At 49.1% G+C, this 22,126-nt stretch overlaps 1 protein-coding gene across 1 annotated transcript; it reads left to right on the forward strand.

The window, feature by feature from the left end:
* Positions 1–8,434: 8,434 nt before the first annotated feature.
* IGFBP3 (insulin like growth factor binding protein 3) lies at positions 8,435–16,855 on the forward strand. Its single transcript, XM_060171568.1, has 5 exons — positions 8,435–8,973; positions 12,721–12,947; positions 13,366–13,485; positions 14,455–14,595; positions 15,417–16,855. The coding sequence occupies exons 1-4, from the start codon at positions 8,580–8,582 to the stop codon at positions 14,578–14,580; spliced, it is 867 nt and encodes a 288-aa protein (XP_060027551.1). The 5' UTR covers positions 8,435–8,579; the 3' UTR covers positions 14,581–14,595; positions 15,417–16,855.
* The last annotated feature ends 5,271 nt before the right edge of the window (positions 16,856–22,126 follow it).

The raw sequence follows: 22,126 nt of genomic DNA on the forward strand, positions 1-22,126 counted from the left end.
AACTAAAATACAGAAAATAAGAGGTAGATTTGGAGTGGGGCACCAAAGTAAAAACCCTGGGTTGAAGGTGAGTGTAGATATTCAGCTTCATGGGGGGGGGAGGGGAGATGGGATGGGACGCAGTCTTTTGGTGGTGGAAATGGTGTTTATGTACAATCCTATTAATTTGTAGTCACATAAATCACTAATGAATATGAGGGGGGAAAAACTAATTGAATGTCTCAAACTTTTTAAAGCACAGACTGAGTCTTTTTAATACATAGGCTGAGTCTTAGATATGTTGATTCTCTTAAAAGCTTTGTCTAGGGAAAACAGAAGCAACTGGTGGCATATCTATATACAAATAATGTCAAAGGACATAAAATATGGTGATGGTGTGTATGATACAGCAAATCCAAACAAAGGGATTTTTCAAAGTTAACCCCATTGCCAAACAATGTGATTATAGCAATAACTATCAATTGTCCTAGGACAGCAGGAACCTCCCGCTTCCTCTATAGAGCCTGTATTTCCCCCAGTCCTGGAACCTCTGGGGTGGGGCTCACTTTCCTGCATGTTTCTCTCAAGTCATACCAGATGATATCCACCAATCTGAACCTAATCAATGCGACAAGTACCACCTCAGCATGCTTCACTTCAGACTGTGTCCAGAGATGTCAGGCATGGAATGTCAACTCTTCACCCTCATTACTCGGCTGAGACCTTTCCTTTCATGGTATTCTCTAATTTCATTCCAGAAGGTTCACTTCCTAAAAAGTCCCAAAACCTAGATATAGACCAGGTCCCATAAGATAGAGCATATGTTCACATGTATCCATAAACCTGAAAGCAAAAATACATAATAGTCTGTAGTGAATCAGTGTAAAGTCCATAATGAAATAGTGTCTACTTAGACTTAGATACCCTCCTCACCTACTTCCTATTCAGTTCTCTCACTCACTACAAAGCTAACCTTATCAAAGCAACGACTGCAAAAGCTGAATAAGGGCAAGAGACTGGCACAATTTAATGATGACTCTTCAGTCACTATCAGGCCACCCCATCAGCTGGGGCCCTAATCATGGAATCCTGAGATTTCCAAACAGACTTTATGGGCCCAGACCTCAAATAAATCCCTCTCTCCATTGTTACCGATCATTTCTATCAGGAACAACACAATAGACCCCTTTGTGGGCCCCCATAGGACCATGCCCTCAACTTGGATGAACACGGTAGAAAATGTTTCATCCTCCAAAGAGAGGATGGACAACATACTCTATGCTATAGTTGAAGAAGATGGGTCCTGATATTGGGGCAGCTTGGAATGTTCCTACTCATGACCACAGAATATGAGCTCAGATCTACAGAGATGCAGAGGTCACATAGGTTCCTAAGCTGAATATGAGCCCCAGATCACATCAAATCCATGGGGTTTACAGTCAACAATCTTTATACAACTTTCCCATATTTGGGAGCTACTATCTTCCCTGATCCAGCTTTCTGGTCCTTTTTCCAGCCATGACATGATCTTCCCAGACAATAACTTGGATCCACCAGCATATCATATTTCAGGCTCAGGGGCAAATAGAAAAAGGAAAAAAATATAACAGTATAGCCACAGGCCCTTTAGAATTTAACCAAAATATGCCTACTAGCTATCTACAAAATGGAGGACCCCCTCCCCCAACTCTTCATCTGCACTATTCCAGCCCTTAGGTCCATGATTGGTCAACAATTTGTTTGGCTTTGTATGTTAACTCTCTTTTCAGCCACCAGTTTCCAGATGCTAGCATGATGCCAACACGACTTCCCTGGACAGACATCCCCACCAATGTGTCCTGGAGCTTCGCTTCCCCAGAGCCCTTCCCCACTAGGGAAAGAGAGAGACAGGATGGGAGTATGGATCGACCTGTCAACACCCATGTTCAGCAGGGAAGCAATTACAGAAGCTAGACATTCCACCTTCTGCTTCCCACAATGAATTTGGGTTCATACTCCCAGAGGGTTAAAGAATAGGAAAGCTACCAGGGGAGGAGATGGGATACAGAGTTCTGGTGGTGGGAATTGTGTGGAGTTGTGCCCCTCTTATGCTATGGTTTTGTCAATGTTTCCTTTTTTTTTTAAGTTTTTTTTTAATATTTATTTTATTTATTTATTCCCTTTTGTTGCCCTTGTTGTTTTATTGTTGTAGTTATTATTGTTGTTGTCGTTGTTGGACAGGACAGAGAGAAATGGAGAGAGGAGGGGAAGACAGAGAGGAGGAGAGAAAGATAGACACCTGCAGACCTGCTTCACCGCCTGTGAAGCGACTCCCCTGCAGGTGGGGATCCGGGGTTCGAACCGGGATCCTCATGCCGGTCCTTGTGCTTTGCGCCACCTGCGCTTAACCCGCTGCACTACAGCCTGACTCCCATGTTTCCTTTTTATGAATAAAAAAAACTAAAAAAAGAAAAGAAGAGGTAGAGTGACAGGAAAATCATTCATAAAGTACAGCACAAGATTTGCATGTCTGAGGTCACAGATTTGATCCAAAAATGATTCCTGGCATCTCTCTTACTCATTGACTCACATTTTTAGACAAAAGAAAAAAATGAAAACCCAACTTAAAAGTTAAAGATTAAAACAGTCCCAAGAAAAAAGAAATGACTACTTTATGAAAATATCTGTACCAAAGTTTATGTAAACTTGCTAGAGTTACCATGCACGCATAATAAAAACTTAACAAAATAGGGGTAGTGAAACATAGCCTGAGGAAAAAAAATAAGAATGGAGACATCATCTTTCCCAGTTTCAAACTACACTACAAACCTACAGTAATGCAAAAAGAGTGTGCAAATGGGGGAAAAAAGACACAGATATCAATGGTATAGAATTAAAAACCTAGAGATAAGACTTCATAAATCATTGTATAACCAAAAAGCTGAGATCATGAAATGGAGGATGGAACATCTCCTAAATGAATTGTGTTCAGAGACCTGCATAATTTCATGCAAAGGAATCTAAGTGAATATCTCACACTGTACACAAACATTAACTCTGGAAGACTTGGAGGTTAGACCTGAAACTGTCAGATATATTAGAGAAAATATAGGCAAAACCAGCAAAAGAAATTACTTGGACGGGATCAAGCCTGGTTCCAAATTACTAAAGGAAACTTCAGTGCTGTGGTCTCTCTCTCTCTCTCTGACTCTCTGTCTCTCTCTTTATCTAAAAGAGAGAGGGGGCAGGGGGATAAAGAAAGAGGAAAAGTAGGTGCAATACACCAAACCCAGTCCAAGTTTTATTTTATGTTTTCCTTTGCTGGCTTTCTTTCTTTCTCTCTTTCTTTCTTCCTTTTTAGTGATTTAATATTGATTTACAAAATTGCATGTCAACAGGGGTATACATCCACTCTATTCCCACCAACAGGGTTCTGAATCTTCAGTTGTCCCATTGCAAACCACCACATGGGCCTACAGCTATCTGTCAACATACAAACATTACTGTCCCATTTATCTTTCTGATCCAATCCTCTCCTCCCCTCCAAGCCACTCACGACAACATTACTACCCCCATATGTCCCTCTCCTTTGCCTCCTCTCTCTTTCTCTGGGTGCTGATGAAGCTGGAGTCCAAAGACTTCTTATCTTCTTCCTCGTGTTACTTCTTCCCTGCTGGGAGTATGGATCAAGATTGTTTGGGAGGTTAAGAAGGTAGGAGTTCTGACTTTGAGAACAACCATCTCACCAGTCTTCCTGTTTCTACCCATCAGAACACCGTTATGTCAAATAATTGCTTAATTGTAATCGCTTCTCTGATGAACATGGGCACTGGCAGATCAGTCCACACCCCCCACCTGTTTCTGTCTTTCCCTAGTAGGCCAGAGCTCTGGAGTGGTGAGGTTTCAGAACACACTGCTGAGCTCATCTTCCCAGAGAAGTCATGATAAATCATGGTAGCATCTGCATCTTGGTGTCTAGAATGTGGCAGGACATAAACTGAGACAAAATGGCTAATGAACGGGAACCAAAAAGTAGGAATAGGCAGATGAAATTAGGGACTTTAGGGTAGAAGAAAGCTAGAGAGTCCATCTTAGGCATGTTCCTGGGGGCACACATTTATGATAGCTTTGATAGCTGGCTTAAAGTTGGATAAACATATTGTCTGAGAAAATGGTGTCAGAGTACTGAGCTGGAAAGGTGGATTAGGATAGTGAGTAGCTCCCATTCTTGAAAAAAATTATTTGGTTCCAATTAACTATTTACCATTATCCACCTGACCCAGGCCTGTGTAACCTCTGAGTCCCTATCAGTCTGAGTTTGCAGCTCATGGTCACATCTGGGAACATTGCAGGGTCAGGCTGCGCTGTGGAGAAGAGAGAGAGAGGAGGTGCGGAGCAAGTGGGTACACAAATATTTATTATTGGTTGGGGGGGTGGCTCAGGCCACATGGAGTCAGCCGACAATGGCTGTCCGCACTACCTCGCCTCCGGGCAAGAGCAAGAGAGAGAGAGAGAGAGAGCCCAGAGGGGGGGGGGGAGTGAGAGAACTTTTATTGGGCAACAACCAGGGGTGACGTATGGGGGCAGGATTGGTTGAAGGGGGCACTGCTAGGATTTCACGGGGCGTGGTAAAACCTGGGGGCAGAGACTACATCAGAATAATTCCTCAGCATCATTGCAGGGTGCACTTATCTGTCCTTATTTCTTAAATTCCACCTGTGAATAAGATCATCTGCTAGCCCTCTTTCTTTTACCCCCCCTTCTCTCTCTCAGCTTCTTTTACTTAACATAATTTCTTTCAAGGTCTATCCAAGATATGGCAAAAGAGATGAATGTCACTTCTTATTGCTGACCTATCTTTATATCTTACAATTTTCTCAGCCACTCATCTGTTGCTAGACACCCAGGTTGCTTCCAAGTTAGGGCTAAAGCAGATTGCTGTTATGAACACAGGTGTGAACAGACCTGTGTAGACCTCCCTGAAATCTAAAGTATTAGGCTTAGTACTGTCCTCTGGATAACATGCCCTCACTGACCAGTGTTGGAATTTCATCCATTCTCATTGTTTGAAATACAAGATGTGCTGGGGCCAGGCAGTGACATGATGGGCAGAGTACATACCATTATCTCAGGAGAGGATCTGGATTCAAGTCTCCAGTCCCCACCTTTAGTAGAAGAATAGAATCTGTAGCTTAAAATTGGCCTTCATTTCTACTGAGGAACACTGAGCCTGAGACCTAGCAAACCCTCCCACAGACTCTGCTGCTCCCTCATCCTGGGATGGAGACTTTGGACTAGGTCAGGATCAGAGAACAAGTGGGGGGTGGGAGGGAGCAGGAGGCATCAACTCAGGTCTATTTTGATGACCCCCCCCCATCACTCTGTCCTTGCAATCTCAGTCTTGACCAGAAGTTGGATTGAGGCACAGAGAGAAACTGCTTCTGTGTGAGTGCCCAGAACAAGAGGAGGTAACAGTGGCTATACAAAAGGCCCTGCAGCCTGAGGTTCTGAGGTCTGGATATATACTGCTTGTGCAGAAAGCAATGCCACTATTAGAACCATCAGAATAGACACTGTCAGGGACCCTCTGTATTGAAGAGAAACTTGCTGGGCCCCAGGCAGGGGCTTGTCTTCTGCTCAGAACTTGCTCAAACCCTTTCTCTGGAAGCCCTTCACCATCTCCAAATTGTTAGCCCAAATAGGGTAGCAGGAATTCTGAAGACCTGGGTCCCAGTGATGGTGTTCCAAGGTCATCGGGGCTGACACTTTCGGCAGAGTGCCCCCAAGTCCTAAAGTCAGGTCCCCACCCTCATCAGCCTCTAGCCACTGGGACTGTTCTGTTCAGAGTCTGTGCAGTGGGTCAGCCTAGCAGCCAACCTGCAAACATGGCTGACGACTGACGGTGAGGAAGGGAGAGTCCAGCATGAGAGGGTGGCATGTCCAACTGGGTTCTAAGGGAAGCAAGGGGACCCATGGCATACAGAGGCAAGGCCTTTGCAGTAGTGGGTTCAAACACATGGCTGGTTTATGTCACTTGAATAAAATAACTAGCAGGACACCTGAGATCTGTTAGCTTGGAGCTCTATTCTCTCTCCTGTCAGTTATGCTTATGCCTAGGACCTACTTTGCAAGTGCACTGAGTAACCTGAATAAGAGAACACCTTTCTCACCCACCATGCTAGTTTTTTAACTTTATTTTGATATGAGAGAGAGAGAGAGAGATATACAGACAAAGAGAGGCCAGAGCACTGCTCAGCTCTGGCTTATGGTAGTGCTGGGGATTTTAACCTGGAATCTCAGAGCCTCAGGCTTGAGAGTCTGTTTGTACAACCATTATACTGTCTCCCTCAGCCCCCCACCACCCTGGTTTATGCAAATAATCACAGACACCTGATTAACTGGAAGTCTGGCAAAGTATCATGCCACAAAATTAAACCCTACCCCCTTCAAATCCCTGCCTCAACAATCAGATTCTTGGGAGGTTTTTCCCTGCAGTTTTATCCCAAAATGCCAATGCTGCCATGCATTTACTCTGCCCTTGCAAGATTTTTCTGAAAAGGGGATAAGGTTATAGAAAGCACTATTCAAGAATACTCTTTTGAGTGTTACAAGGAAGTCTTTCTTTCTCCCCCAGGTCTTGGGTGCCTGGCCCTTGGTCGCCCCCTAGGGATTCCTGTGATTGCTCCTTTCCCCAAACCACAGTGGCAGGGTCCAGGAGACTGTCTGTTATGATCCTCACCTGGCTTCCAGGGGGTGTCCACCACTCAGCTGATAACACTGGCAAATGGTGCCACTCTGGTGGGTTCACTGCACTGTACTAACTTGACTGGAGGCTCTGCCAGCTCTGGGATCTTCTGATACAGAAACCCGGCCCTTCTTTCAGAACAAAGGTCTCCTCAGATATTTTAGGAACAAATGTAACCAGGAGGGGTTTGCTGTTTCCTTTCATTTCCAGTGAAATCAGAGAGTGTGTTTTGGGCTGTCAAAGGAGATAACATATAGTTACAAGACAAAGGGAGCAGCTGGGGGTGGGCACTCTACAGTTTGTCTAAACTGGGCGAGACTGGGCAGAAAGGAGGACACCAGGGTGCTGGACCTTTTTGCACAGTGGGGTCAGACCAGGATCACTACCCATTTGTTTTGGGCTCCTTTTTCTTTGTAGAGGTTCTATTGTCATAATTATGCTTGTTTATGTGTTTTGAGTAAATTGGTCTTCCTATTTAAAAAAAAAATGTGAGAGAGAGAGGTGGGAGCAAGTTCTGGTAGGTGAATGTTCACTTCACCCCATCACCCAAGCTGCCCAGGCAGGGAGGAGGGGGACCCGCACTGAGTCCTGATTTGCAGTTTCTACCACAAATTGCAAAAGACTTCTTTCTACTCTACCTCCTAGGGAAATGTCAAAAGCGGCCAGGAAAGTCCCCTCCCACGGTGGTCTGGGCTCCCACTGTGGACTCCCAGGCTCTAGGCAAAGGGGCCCTAGGAAGCGCCAACCTGAGTTCAATCCTGGACCTCGAGCACCCTCTGTCGGTCACAGAGGGGAAGGGCGCGCCAAGTCTAACCCCGGGAACTGGAGCCTTTCTCTGCAAAGTACCGAAGGTCGAGCCAGAAGCCCCAAGTCTCCACTTATGCGCCCCAGAAAGGACTTAGGACAGAGCCACACAGTGGCCTGGCAGAGTGACAATGACAACCCGTCGGGCTACAGGGACAGTCTGTCTATCGATCACACTTGGGCAGTCTTTGCTTTTGCTATTTTGTTGTGGCTCTTTTTAAGAGCACTACCCTTGTTGGAGTGTCAGGCCTCAGACAAGCCTTGGCCTGGGGTCCCGCGTCGCCGCCCACCACCTCCCTGAGATTGTGACACAGCGAATGCGAACCCCCGAGAGACGAGCAGGGATGAGGACACGTGCGCCCCTTCAGGTGTGCATTTTGTAGCAAACCTCCCCCCGCCTCGCGTGGGGTCCCTGGCTCCAATGTACAAAAGCTCCCTCCCCACCTCCACCAACCTAGGCCCAAGCAAAAAATTCCCGAACGCCTCCCTAAAACCCGCCGCGAACCCGGATTCCTCCTTTTCAGAAAAGTCCCCACCACCAGCCTTCAATATTTGGAAAACTTTGCAAAGTACACCAAGTGATGTGGACCCCGGTTCCCCCCGGGACGCAGAGGAGAAGGGCGCCCCCGGGATGGGGCTGAGGATAAACGCTAGTATGTACAGGGGCCCGGGGGTAGGAGAGGACCCCAGAGCAAAGAGGGACGCAGAGGCCAGGTGCGCGCGCGGGGAGCAGGTGCTGGGGAGGCCGTGCGCCCCCAGGTCCCCGAGTCTTGCCCCTCCCCCACCCCCGGGAGCAGACCACGGGCCCGGCCTGACCGCGCGGCCGCCCCGCCCCCACCCCACCCCACCCCCACCCCCACCCGGCGCGCCGTTCAGGGGCGTGTCTTCGGCCACCACGGCTTCTATATAGCGGCCCGCGCGCCCCGGCCTCCCAGATGCACAGGCGGCGCCTTTGACCGGCTGCACATTGCTCAGTGTCCGGTGCTCTGCTCCTGCAGCCTCCCCGGCCTCGGAAGCCTTTGCAGCCTCTGCAGTCTCTGCAGCCTCTGCAGCCTCCGCAGCTCCCCACGCCATGCAGCCGGCGCGCCCCGCGCTCTGGGCTGCGGCCCTGGCGGCGCTGGCGCTGCTCAGCGGGCCCCTAGGCGCGGGCGCGGGCGCGGCAGGCGCGGGCCCCGTGGTGCGCTGCGAGCCCTGCGACGCGCCCGCCCTGGCCCAGTGCGCGCCGCCGCCGCCCGCGTCAGTCTGCGCCGAGCTGGTGCGCGAGCCGGGCTGCGGCTGCTGCCTGACTTGCGCGCTGCGCGAGGGCCAGGCGTGCGGCGTGTACACCGAGCGCTGTGGCTCGGGCCTGAGCTGCCAGCCACCCGCCGGCGTGGAGCGCCCCCTGCAGGCGCTGCTGGACGGACGCGGGGTCTGCACCAACGCCAGCGCCGCAGAGCGCATGCGCGCCTACCTGCCCCCGGCGCCAGGTGAGCTTCTGCTGCTCGCTGCCATTGCAGGGTTCTGGGGCTTGGGAGCGGGGAAGTGGGGCTTGTAAGCTAACTGGGGCCTCTCCCCAGTCTCCTCCCTTAGGTTTCTAGACTGACTCCTTCATGGGAGAACTGTAAGAGAAAAGCCATGTTTCAGGGAGATGAGCATTTATTGGGAGAAAGTAAGGATAGAAAAAGGAGAAGAAAGTGCAAGCCACGTAGGCATGTAGACTAGAGACAGAGTCAGACACCAAGGCCACGGCTTCCTGATCTTCCCAGCTTTATAGTCCCCCTGGGGGAGGGCAGGACCCTCAGAGGTTGTGCTTCAGCCTTTGTCTTCAGGTGTCAGTCACATTAGCCTCCGCCTTTTTTTTTTTTTTTTTTGCAGTCAGGTAGGGTGGGCGGGTGAGTGCTGGGACAGTGTGTGCAGACACAGACACACTGGAGCTTGTGGAACCTTCTTCTGGCCACTTGCCAGGTGCCAGCGGAGGAGTGCTGCTTTCCCTAAGCAGACCTCCAACAGTTCTTTCTTTCAGTGGAAATGGACTAACGGTTTCCTGGAGCAGGGAAGAAAAGGGGAGAGGTCAGTAGAAGGTTCTGGGCACCCCAGTTCTCTCCCCCAAAACTGGGAGAGAATGCACACCTGGCCAGGACATTTGGGGCGCAGAGACACCGCCTGGGAGGGCATGTAGACTGCGCATTTAGCAGACAGACTCAAGGTTTGATATGGCACCTGTGTATGAAAAGTACAGAGGGTGCATTTGCACGCAAGAGCTGGGGGGGGGGTCAGGTACTGGAGTACACTGCAGGTGGAAAAACTCATTTTCAGAAAGAAAGGATTGTCATCAGGGAGGAGAAGGTGGCTGAACTCCATCGGCTGCCTTATGCATACACACACAACACACACACACACACACACACACACACACACACCTCCACAGTGCTCTTACACAAGAGACAGGTGTGTAGGTAACACAGGTTTTAGAGGCAGGAAGGGTGATGGACTCACCCCCTTCCCGACTGTTTGTAGCCTTCCTCTCCAGTGGGAGGGAGGAATAAGGTTCAACTACAGGATGCTCCCAAAAGAGCAAAAATAAACCAACTTGGTTCTGTCTTGAGCATCTTGTGTTTCCATGGAAAGGAAGTGGAGTTGAGCTGGCAGGTCTGGCTCTAAAGCACTCAGCTCCCCAACGGTGTGACCGGAGCATTTAGATACAAATATTGTGGGATGAGCCCCGTTGGGGCCAGTGGGTCATAACTGCCTTTACTACTTTATAATTTCCAGCCCTGCAGGTTGCCACCCAGGAATGACTTATTTCCTTGCTTGGGGGGGGGGGGGTTCTTCTTATCCCAAAGACATGCCTGTCCCCTGACTGACCCGAAGGCAAATTTGCATCTGCTTAAATCTTGTATTATTTTCTGTTAGCAGACTGTTAAAATCACCAGATGGGGGCAACGATTATGTTGTTTGTTGTGGGTCTGTTTGCATACATAGCAATGCTTTGTTGGATATTCAAAAGGTGATCTTAGAAATTATTGTAAACACTGGACTTTTGAGTTCAGCTTTAATAGGCACTGTGGTTACTAGCACGGTGTAGATTGCTGTGGTTTGTTTTAAAATGTATATACATGGCACTGAGTCCATTCGGTGGTGGGAAAGGTAAGTTTGAATACTGGTCACAAGTTAATTATCCTATGCTTAAATAAGAAAGTTTTCTCTTTTTCTCTTCTTGCCTAAGTCAGCAGGCATTAGAAGGAAACCAAGCAAGTTGAAGTTGCAAGGCTCCAGTTTTGAAAAAGAAATGCAAATCCAGTTATTTACATTCACTTAGCATCTCTTTGCCCCATTGCTTCCCTAAAAGAAAAAAAAGTCCTAAAATTAAAGGAAATTGAAACCAAATCCTACCAATTAAGAACTGACTTCATCAGGGGCCAGCCTAGACTGGAGTCTGTGCTTCCCAGGCTCCAGATCCTGGGAGCTTCCCTCCTTCTCCTCCTACCCCTTCCCCTCTCCTCCCCTCTCCCATTCCCTCTTCCCCTTCTCCTCCCTTCCCCCACTCCCCCTTCTTCCCCATTTCCTCTGCCCCTTCTCCTCCCCCTTCTCCCCTCCTCTCCCCCACTCCCTCTTCTTCCTCTTCTCCTCCCCCTCTTCCCCACATCCCCTCCTCTCCCCCACTCCCTCTTCTTCCCCCATCCTGTCTTCCCCTTCTCCTCACCCCCTTCCCTCCCTCACTCCCTTCCTTCCCCCCCCACCTTCTCCTCCCCCTTCCCCACCCCCCTCTTCTTTCTCCTCCCTTCTCCCTTTCCCTCCTCCCTTCCCCTGCTTCTCTTCCCCTCTCTCTTCCCCTTCTGCTTCTCTCCCTTCTTTCTCCTCCTCTCTTCCTCCTCCTTTCCCCTTCTCCTCTCCCCTCTCCCTCCCTTTCTTCCCCCTCCTTACCCCCCTCCTCCTCTTCCAGCCTCCTACTCTTCTTCTCCCCCCACTCCTCCTCTTCCCCCCTCCTATTATTCTGCCCCCCCTCCTACTTCTCTACACCTCCACTCAGCCCAGGGAGCACTGTCTGGCAGGGCATGTGCATGTGCCTGTTCCCAGAGGGCAGGGAACAGCTCAGCCTCAGCACCAGGTCTCCTGGAAGCCTAGGCATGTCACCTCAGGGCCATTTGGGGGACCGAGTGCTCCTGGGAGGAAGACATGGGGGCTCTGCTAGGAGAAGACTAGAGAAGACTAGGGACCCTGTGGCTGACAAGACCCAGGGGAGAGAAGCAGCCCCACCCCCACCCCCACCCCTCAGTCTGTGTCTGTGTAAGTTCCCTGGTGTGGCTGTGACAGCAGCCCTGCAGCCCTGTCAGATCCCAGATCTACAGGAAGTGTCGTTTCCCCCCCCCCCCCAGCTTTGGCACAGAGGACTGTGAGCAGGCAGCACAGCCCCCATGCAGCTGGGTAAGAGCAGACTCACCCAGAAAGGTGCCTCAAGCTCTGCGGTCCCCAGTGGGCAGTGGACAGACAGACAGTGGGGCTTTTAAAGCTCCCTGCATAGTATTCACCTGCAGGAGCCCTGTCCTTTCAGCAGCCAGCCTGCAGGGAGCATCTGAGCCCATGCAGGCCCTTGGGCCTCTGCCAATAGCACTTGAACAGCATGGTGGGCCCCCAGGCCTTCTTTCTGAATCAGCAAGGCCTGAAGGTGGGGGTGTGGAGGGCCTGCCCTGCTCACTGGCTCCCATCTGCCACCTGCTGGTGAAGTCTTGGCTGACTGCACCTGCTCAGTGAATTCATGTCTGCTTTCCCTGACATTAAAGTGGTTTGGGAGAGAAGAAGCAACCACCCCATACAAGTAATATGGAGCACTTGTCCTCAAGGCATTTATTTTAAAAAAGTGTCTAAATGTGTCAAGGAGCATTCCCACTTACACACATCTGGCTTGCCATTAAAAAAGTACTTTAAAAAGTAAAACTTTGAGAGGCTGGGCAGTGATGCTCTCAGTTGAGCACACATGTTATCATGCATAAGAGCCTGGGTTCAAGCCCCTGTCTCCTTCTGTGGGCGGGGGGGGGGGGGGGAGGCTTCACAGCAAGTCTGCAGATGTCTCTATCTTTCCCATCTCTCTCCTGCTCTGTCTCCCCCTCTCAATTTCTCTGTGTCCCATCAAACAAATAAGCAAATAAAGTTTTAAAAAAGCAATACTGGAAAGATGTGTCATTCAGTGCCAGTGAGGTGACAGTCATGTCTTTGTCTTCCTTGTGTTTCTCAAGGGAATGACAGCGAGTCTGAGGAGGTCCGAGGAGATGGGAGTGTGGAGAACCAAGTGACAGCTGTCACTCACCAAGCACCCGACTCCAAGCTGCCCCCCCTGCACACTAAGGCAGCCGCCATCAAGAAAGGACACGCCAAGGACACCCAGCGCTACAAGGTCGACTATGAGACTCAGAACACAGACACGCAGAACTTCTCCTGGGAGTCCAAGCGGGAGACAGAATACGTGAGTGCTTTTGCCTTTGGGCCTGTGACAGGGTTCAGGGTGTCATCAGGGCTGGGAGCTCAGAGCATCATCATGGGGCAAGTGGCTCTTGACTTGCGATCCAAGTGGTCAAGAGGCCGCTTGGGGAAGCCTGGAGCCAGTCCCCATCTCGGCGTGCCAGAGGAGGCCGGGGGAACAGCCCTTGTCAGAAACCACCAGTGGGTCTCTATGACATGGAGAAATTTCCTTGGAAAGCTTTCAGCATTATTTCCCCACATGAGCCACTCTGCCCCTGCCTCTGAGAGAGGTGGGAACTTGCCATCTTTACATGGACAACCAGACCAGGCAAAAAATGCCTGAGGGCCCTGTGGGCAGGTGGTCCTGGGGGCACATGGGACCTGTCCAGGGTTCCTGAGTGACCACATCCTCTCCTCCCCAGGGCCCCTGCCGCCGGGAGATGGAAGACATACTCAACTACTTCAAGTTCGAGAATATACTCAGCCTCAGGACCGTCCACATCCCCAACTGTGACAAGAAGGGCTTCTACAAGAAGAAGCAGGTGAGTGGTGGCCACTCTGCCCTGCCTTCCCATGAGCCTCTGCCAGGAAGTGCTGACCACCCATCCTGGCCACTAGCCCACCCTGGTTCCGTGCCTATCACAGCAGCCACCCCCCCCCATGCCTGACCCTGACCTTGACCTTTGCACTCCAGCTTCTCTCTCCTGCCCTGCATAAAAGGCTTGATGTCCCTGGGTGGCCCTTCATTCACCAGATCTTTCAGGGCATGGGACAGCATGAGGCCATAGGACAGAAACTGACCCAGAAGTGGGGCTAGGCAGTGGCACATCTGGTTAAGAGCACATGTTACCACACACAGGGATCTGAGTTCGAGCCCCCATTTTTCCACCTACAGCTAGGAAGCTTCAAGAGCTGTGAAGCCGGTCTGCAGTTATCTACCCCCCACACACACCCCTACTCTCTCTCTTCTCAATTTCTTTCTGTCCTACCCAATAAAAATAGAAAGAAAAAAATAAATGGCAGGAAAAATGGGTATCTGGATCAGTGGATTCATAGTGCCAGCACTAAGCCCTAGTGGTAACCCTGGAGGAAATGAAAAACAAATAAAGGGGCCGGGTGGTGGCACCCATGTTACCATGTGCAAGGGCCTGGGTTCAGCTTCTATTCAGCAGTCCTTTATCCTCACACATTCTATGCACACATCCACCAGCCACTGGTTGGTTAGTTGGTTGTCCACTGAAAAAGAACCATACACACAAGCCTGTGATACACACATAAGCACAGTGTGACATGTACAGGGTCACTAGGACATTATCCACCAGGGTCCAGTATACCCCTTCCCCAGACTCAGAGGGCCAGTGCCACCTCTGCTCTCCTGGGGCTCTCTCTGTACCATAAAGCCATTTGGGGGCCCCCTCACCACAGAGTCTCCACAGCCTGTCCCACCCTGGTCCCCCATGATAGTGACTTTCTCTGGAGCTCACCCAGGCTTTTGTCTGCTCTCCCTGCAGTGCCGGCCCTCCAAAGGCAGGAAGCGGGGTGTCTGCTGGTGCGTAGACAAGTACGGGCAGCCTCTGCCGGGCTATGACACCAAGGGCAAGGGCGACGTGCAGTGCTACCACACGGAGAGCAAGTAGCTGCCACCATGCCAGGTGAGCCGGGCTGGAGGGGAGCTGGGGGTAGGCCCAGGATGCCTGGGGTAGGAGACTCCAGGCTGTCCGCACTGGGGGAACAGTACCCCACAGAAAGGTGTGGGATGGGGGCCCAGAGCCCAGCTGAGCAGCTTGGAAAATAAGAACAGAAGCAGTGAGATTAGATGCCCACTCACTGAGAGTTTCAAAAGTCCATCTTTCTCCCCTATAAATCTGATAGTCCCTGGACTTTCAAGGGGGAGCTATTTTAATCCACAAGCCCATGTGAAAGGGAGGTGTTCCCACATCCTGGCTAAGACCCACAGACCTTTTGTTTTTATTTTTTTATCCAATGAGTATTCTGATCATCTGTGAATGATAGCGCTTCCGCACACAGAAAGGATGTTATCTCATTCTATGTGCTTTAAGATTTGCCTGTTTTAACGTTGTGAGCCAGACCAGAGCGTCACTCATCTCTGGCATGCCAGCGGTCAGAGGTCAAAGCTAGGATCTCATGCATGCAAGTCCAGTGTCCTGACACTGAAGTGTGTCTTCAGCCCCTCAGTATTTGGTTTTTTAATAAACAAGAAACAATTAGGAAAAATAGAATAAAGGTTTGGGTTGGGGGTTGTTTCGTATCCTGAAGATGAAGTTCAGTCAGAACAGAAAGTGGAAATCTAAATTCTCACCCCAAGGTGATCCTCACCTTGCTGGAAAGAGCAGCACACACCCATGGCCTGCTTATCACCTGAGTTCTCTGCCAGGCTGGCCCTGGCAGGAGTCAAGACCTTTGGGCTTGTGGGAATTATTCAGCATGTTTTTTCTGTGTCCTTCTGTTCCAGTCAGCGTGGAGCTCAACTCAGCCTTATTTTTGCACAAGCAACTGCCAAGGGCCTGACCAGCAGCTGGCTACAGCCTCCATTGATTTCTCTTTCTTTCTGTGATGAATTGATTCCTTTTTTAAACCAAAGTTTCAAAAGAGACATTTGACGTGCCCAGGGCTCTCCCTTATGGTGAACTTGGCATCTTCCTGTCTTTCCAGTCCTCAGTGAAACACAGTTTGATTTTTTTTCCTTGTTGCTTTCTGGAAACGGACTTGTCAACTCAAGGACAGGTGACCGGACCTCACTCCCTCCACCCTGGAACCCTCCTTAAGGCTCATTGGGCACCTGGCCCATCCTTCCTGCCTACAACTGTGTCCTGCAGCCTCCTCCTAATCTGAACAAAGAGCCCAGGCCTCTTCTAGACAGGAGTCCCTTGCTCTGACATCCACCTTCCAAGCCCCAGCCTGAAGCCTCCACCCTTAAAGCAAGGGCTTGAGGGCCTCAACCAAGAACTAAGAAGGCACCTTCTACCTTCAAGTGACCTGTACTACCTGGCTGAAAGATATGGTGGAGTCTTGTTAAAAAAAAAAGAAAGAAAGAAAGAAAGAAAGAAAGAAAGAAAGAAAGAAAGAAAGAAAGACCAAGAATATGTCTGAAAACACAGCCAGTTAGAGTCCTATGGAGCTCTCCCCCTGGGACAGAGGAGTCAGGGGAAGCAGGGTCACTGGAGTGGGAGAGATAGCTGGAGCCAGCCCTCCCCTTTCAGAAGCATTACACATCACAGCATGATTCTTGGGTTACCTGCAGACAACTGTTTCCAGCTCAATGGTTTAAGCCAGAGCCAGAATTTCCTGTAAACGGGGTGGGGATAAGGGGTTTAGTTTTCTCTCTCCCCTTTCTTGCTCATTGGCACAATGTAAAAAAGAAAAATCGTCATTATCATAATTTTATCTCACCAGGAAAAGTTGAATGGCTTGCTGGGAAACCTGGGGAGGGTCACTGTTCCTGGATTCAGTGGTTCCCCTGCTTTTTTTTTTTTTTTGTAACACACACACACACACACACACAGGACAGGTTCTCTGTGAACTGTTCACATTGTATTCTTCATAGTTCATGTATGATAGGACCTATCTAGAGTAGCTCATCCTAGAGGAACTAGTAGTGGTTACCAGAGAATGTAAATATGGCTGTGACTGAGGAGAGGGACTCACATATACATGGTAGCTGCCCAGTCTGGCTGACCAGTTGGGGGAGCCCCCCAGGACCACCCCACCTCCACCAACACGCTGCACACCTCTCTCCTTGAGAACACAAAGGGGTCTCAAAACATTCTGCCTACCTATTACCTTCTCTGTATTTTTTTTTAAGTTTTTGGAGAAAAAAATAAGGTATTTTTTGAAAAGTTTGTTTTTGCCATGTATTTATAAATAGAAAATAAAGTTTTTACCAGAAAGAAACCCCTCCATCTGGGTCAGTGACTGATGCCTGGTATGATTCATGCTTCCATCCACAGAAGGTGAGCCGTTTTAGGTGTGGTGGGAACTCTGACAAGATGTCTTTGTCTGGTGGGGGGGGGTGTGTGGCACACCTGGTGAAGCAGTGCTGCAGGTATCTCTCTGTTGCTCTGCCTCTCATCTCCCCCTTCCCTCTCAACTTCTCTGTTTCTATCCAAAATAGATTAATTTTTTTAAAATGATATAATTCTCTGCCCATCTGTCCAAAGAACCCAGGTTTGGGGGGGCTTCATTGGGGTCTGCGGAGACACTAGCCATTTCTGCAGTGACCCTGGGTCCTCATAGGAGTAGAAAGATGGGGCAGAGTACTATAGGCATCTTGGAGATGCTCAGGCCTCCTCGCCTAGGCAATGTGCTCATCCCTCATCCTGACAACAGACCCTGGACTGTGAGGCCAGAGCTTTGCCCTGCTGCCCCCATGCCCTACCCCAACTTCTGTTTGGAGCAAGGAAGGAGAAGAAAGCAAGAGGAGAGGGAGGTTGGGGGAGTGAGTGCTCAGTTCCCTCTCCAGCCTTGGACCAGCTTCCCCCCTGCAGGTGAGGACTGGAGGCTTAAACATGGATCCTGGCATAGAGTATCATGTTTACTCAACCCAGCTGCATAACCCTGAGTCCTCTGTGTCTGTCTAAACCTTCAGCCTGGGTAACCTTCCCTCTAAATGCTGCCATGCCCTGTGCACACCTGTTCTCCTTACCCTCAGTCCTCCCAGCTAGACCTCCAGAGTTCCTTTGCCCTCTCAGCCTCAGCTCTCACCAGCTCCAAATACCCAACCCCCAAATGTGCCCCCACAGACATCAACATCCAGGGCAAGCAGCTCACCTGCCTCAGGGCCATTTGTATGCTACAGAATGAGAGCAGGACTCCAGTTTCAAATAGGACTTGCCAGGAAATGACACCAAAACTGATGTGAGTGCTGGAGGTGGGAGGTGGGATACAGGGTTTCAGAGCTATGAAGCCTGTCCAGGGTGATGTCTTCTTACATGGTCAGATTCCTGGGACCAACCATCTCTCTCCAGAAGCCTGACAGCAATATGTGCAGAAAACACAAGGACACTATAACCAGAAACATATCCACAGATAGGAGTGTTACTGGGGCAGGGGAATGGCTTACCTAGGGGGTGGAGCACACAAGGACTCAGGTTCAAACCCCTGGCCTGACACGGGAGCACACGCACTAGGAGACACTTCACGAATGGTGTGTCTCTCCATTTCTCCTCTCCCCCACTATGTCTCTTCCCACCTCGGTCTCTACCTGAAACTGGAAGGGGAAAAAAGTCCACCTTCAGAAGCAGTGGAATTGAGCAGGAGTGAAGGGGGGGGGGGGGAATAAGGGGAGAGGAGAGAAATACTATCCTATCACAAAATGGTTTTTATTTTAATGTAGAAAAACTATCATTTCTGACTCTAGTTATTTTAGTGTTTTATATTTGTCACTATAGTTAAAAGTTCATCAGTTTTGTTGGTCTTTTCAAGGACAAGGTTTTGGTTTGCTTTCGTCTCTCATCCTGTCATCAGCAGAGAGCTTCACTGGTCTGGTCCAACTTAAGAAGTAGACTTCACATCCCCAAAGCTATAGTACTCTCCTGTGGCCGCATGGTGTACTCAGGGCTTGAACCTAGGCCTCATGCATAGCAAAGCAGGCACCCTTCCAATTGAGCTCTTTCTGGTCCATTGAGTTTTCTCTGTTGTTACGTGTGTGTGTGTGTGTGTGTGTGTGTGTTTTATTGCTACTCTCATCTTTATTATTTGCTTCAGGCCTATTTTTCCATTCCTTTCCCAGGATCTTAGACACCTTTATTTGCAATTTTTTCCACCAGGATTTTCTTTTTCCTTTAAAAAATATTTTTATTATCTTTATTTTATTGGATAGAGATGGGCAGAAATTGAGAGGCTAAGAGGAGATATAGAGGGAAAGAGACAAAGAGACATCTGCAGCACCTCTTCACCACTCTCAGCTTTCCCCCGTAGGTGAGGACCAGGTGCTCAAACCTGTATCCTTGTGCATTGTAGCATGTGTGCTCAACCAAATGCACCACCACCCACCCAACCCCTCCACCAGGATTTTCACCATTGTTCCAGTTAGCTTTCCCCCCTTTATTGGGGGGGATTAATGGTTTATAGTCAACAGTAAAATACAGTAGTTTGTACAGGTATAACATTTCTCAGTTTTCTGCAAAATACTCTCATCCCCACCTAGGTACTCCTCTACCACCATGTACCAGGACCTAAAAGTCCACCCCAACCCCAGAGTACTTTACTCTGGTGCAATATACAAAACCCAGTTCAAGTTCTGTTTCATGTTTCCCTTTCTTTTCTTATTTTTCAACTTCTGTCCATGAGTGAAATCCTCTCAGATTCATCCTTCTCTTTCTGGATGATCTCACCTAATATGATTCTTGCAAGCATCATCCAAGATGAGGTGGAGAAGGTGAATTCACTATCTTTAATAGCTGAATAATATTCCATTGTATAGATAGACAACAACTTACTTACTCAGCCACTCATCTGTTGTTGGACACCTGGGTTGCTTCTGGGTTTTGGCTATTTACAAATTGTGCTGCTATGAACATAGGTGTACACAGATCTTTTTGGATAAGTGTGTTTGGTTCAGGTCATAGGGTAGGTTGATTTCTAACCTTCTGAGAATTCTCCAGACTGATCTCCACAGGGGTTGTACCAATTGGCATTCCCACCAGCAGTGCAGAAGGGTTCCATAAGTCAGCCATTTATTTTTACAGAAAAGGGATTGAGAGAGGGAGATCAAGGAGAGACACCTGCAGCACTGTTCCATAGCTTGGGAAGCTTCTTCCCTACAGATGGAGAAGCAGGTTTTGAACCCGAGTCTTCACTCCAAGTAACGTGCTCTACAAGGTGAGCCACCACTTACTGCCAGTCCTCCTTCTTATTATATTAAAAGAGACACAAAAAGAAAGATACAGAGAGAAACGCCATAGTACTGTTCTGTGGGGTTATGTGTAAGCTTGGTAGAGCTTAGGGAAAACTCCCCCCATCCTTGGATGGAGGTCTGGGAAAGACACCCCCTTGTTAGCCTCTCTCACCGAGATGAGCAAAGGGGAAAAACAGTCTCTCAGACTCAGTTCTCCATTTTCAGACTCTCAAGCCCACAGAGACCTCACTGCCTCTCCCCACTAACTGCAGGCCACATGGCTGCCTGCTTTAAGGTTCATTTACTCAAAGTTCACCTCACCTGATCACAGAGGAGAACACCTTATCACACACTCCATCATACACCTCAAACCCCAGACGAGAAATTCCAAACTTTATGGCCTTTGATATCTATCAAGCCTTGTTTATCTTCTCTCTGTCTCACCCTACTGATTTAACCCCTATGTTTCTCTCAAATACCTTTGGATAATTAAGTTGCTTGCATCATGGAGAATAATTGTCTTGTATCACATCAATTCCTGTCTTACCAGCCCCCTACCATAGGGCAAGCTGACCTTTAAGAAACCTGTAATTTCTGACATATTTGAAAAATGTTCTTTGCTTGGTTCTCTATTTAAACCTATGCCCAATTGCCAATAAAGGAGAGACACCAATTCTCCCTGGTGTCTCTTGCCTATATCGTGCGTCTCTTGAACGAGTGAGGGAGAACCGGTCATTTGCCTTCCTTGCTGGGAATCACCCTGTGGGAGTGCCAGCACTGCTCATCTCTGGCTGATGGTGGTACCGAGGAGCTTGGAGATTAGACCCTCAGGCATGAAAGTCTTTTTGCAGAACCATTACCCAGCCACAATTTCCTGATTTTTACAACTATAAATCTGCCCTCAGCAGTCCTCTATCTGCCTCATTTAGTTTGAGTGAAGATGATTTCCAAGCTAGGATGTGGAAAAGTGCTTGATCAGTTCAGGCCACAGAGCAGAGTCATGAAAGCCAGGAGAACTGCAGGGTCTGGGGTCAGAGAGTGGGTGTAGTTGTACCCTCTGCCCAGCATGGTGTGAGAAACACACACACAGACATACACTCACAGAGACAAATACACAGGCACACAGAGAGACAGATACACAGATACTCATAGAGACAGATACACAGACACACTGACAAAGACACACAGAAAGACAAATACAGACACATAGACACACAGAGAAATATATACACAGACACATATACAGACACAGCCACAGACACATAGTCAAACACACAGACACACGCAGGCATACAGACATGCACACACACGCACACATATACAAACATGGGAAGCCTAACTGTCCTCAGTTAGGAGCAGACACACTCCACACTCGGCTGGCCAAGCCACCATTTCCCTTTAGTTGCAGAATCCACTCTGCATGGATACAGCCACCAGCAAGGCTGGACCTGACACCACTACTGATGCACTACGGGGAACCCTGGCCATTCCCCCAGAAGGGCGTGTGTCCTGTGCCTTGCTGTGGCCACTCTGTGCATCAAGCAGGGATGCCCGGCATGGGCTGCTCAGTACAGGGAACATAAGGTGGAAGTGGGGGAGGCCTGGGTCTCAGAGGGGAACCTGAAGGATCCACAGGTAGCAAAGGTACCTGAGCTGTGCATCACTTGTGGACCCTGGGCTCTTTCCAAACACCTTGAGATTTGAAGCATGTGCTGGTCCATGTCATGAATGAACCAGGAGAGAGGCCAGACCCCTGGGTATGGGCTGAGCTAGGCTTCTCATCAAATACATTAATCATTCATTCATTCATTGTGTAAGATAGAGTAAAACTGAAAAGGAAGGGAGAGATAGGGAGGGAGAGAAGAAGAGATACCTGCAGCCCTGCTACACTGCTTTAGAAGACTCTCCTCTGCAGTTGGAGACCAGGGCTTGAACCCTGGTCCTTGTGCATTATAGCATATGCATTCAACCAGGTGGACCACTGCCTGCCCCCCATTGTTATTTGTTATTTGTTGTTTATTATTTAATTAATTTGCTAGGGCAGAGTTAAACTGAGAGGGAAAGAGGGAGGTAGAGAGAGAGACAAAGAAAAGAGACACCTGCAGCACTGCTTCACTGCTCGTGAAGCTTCCCTCCTACAGGGGGGACCACGGTCTTGAACCCAGCTCTTTGCACTTTGTAAGATGTATGATGTTGAGTGTTTTACAATTATATTCTGGTTAAATGGAGACATTTGATCAGTTGCCCACGCAGGCCCAGATCAAGCCGGGCAGCAGTGCGAGGGACAAAGCAGGGACAGGAGGTTTCACATCTGGAATAGCCAAAAT

Source organism: Erinaceus europaeus, chromosome 14 (assembly GCF_950295315.1).
Source record: "Erinaceus europaeus chromosome 14, mEriEur2.1, whole genome shotgun sequence".
NCBI lineage: Eukaryota > Metazoa > Chordata > Mammalia > Eulipotyphla > Erinaceidae > Erinaceus > Erinaceus europaeus.

Bases quoted from the DNA above. Each gene is read 5' to 3' on its own strand.
- IGFBP3 (XM_060171568.1), top strand. From the start codon at position 8,580: ATGCAGCCGGCGCGCCCCGCGCTCTGGGCTGCGGCCCTGGCGGCGCTG. The intron at 8,974-12,720 runs GTGAGCTTCTGC...GTGTTTCTCAAG, and splicing joins CTACCTGCCCCCGGCGCCAG to GGAATGACAGCGAGTCTGAG. The intron at 12,948-13,365 runs GTGAGTGCTTTT...TCTCCTCCCCAG, and splicing joins CCAAGCGGGAGACAGAATAC to GGCCCCTGCCGCCGGGAGAT.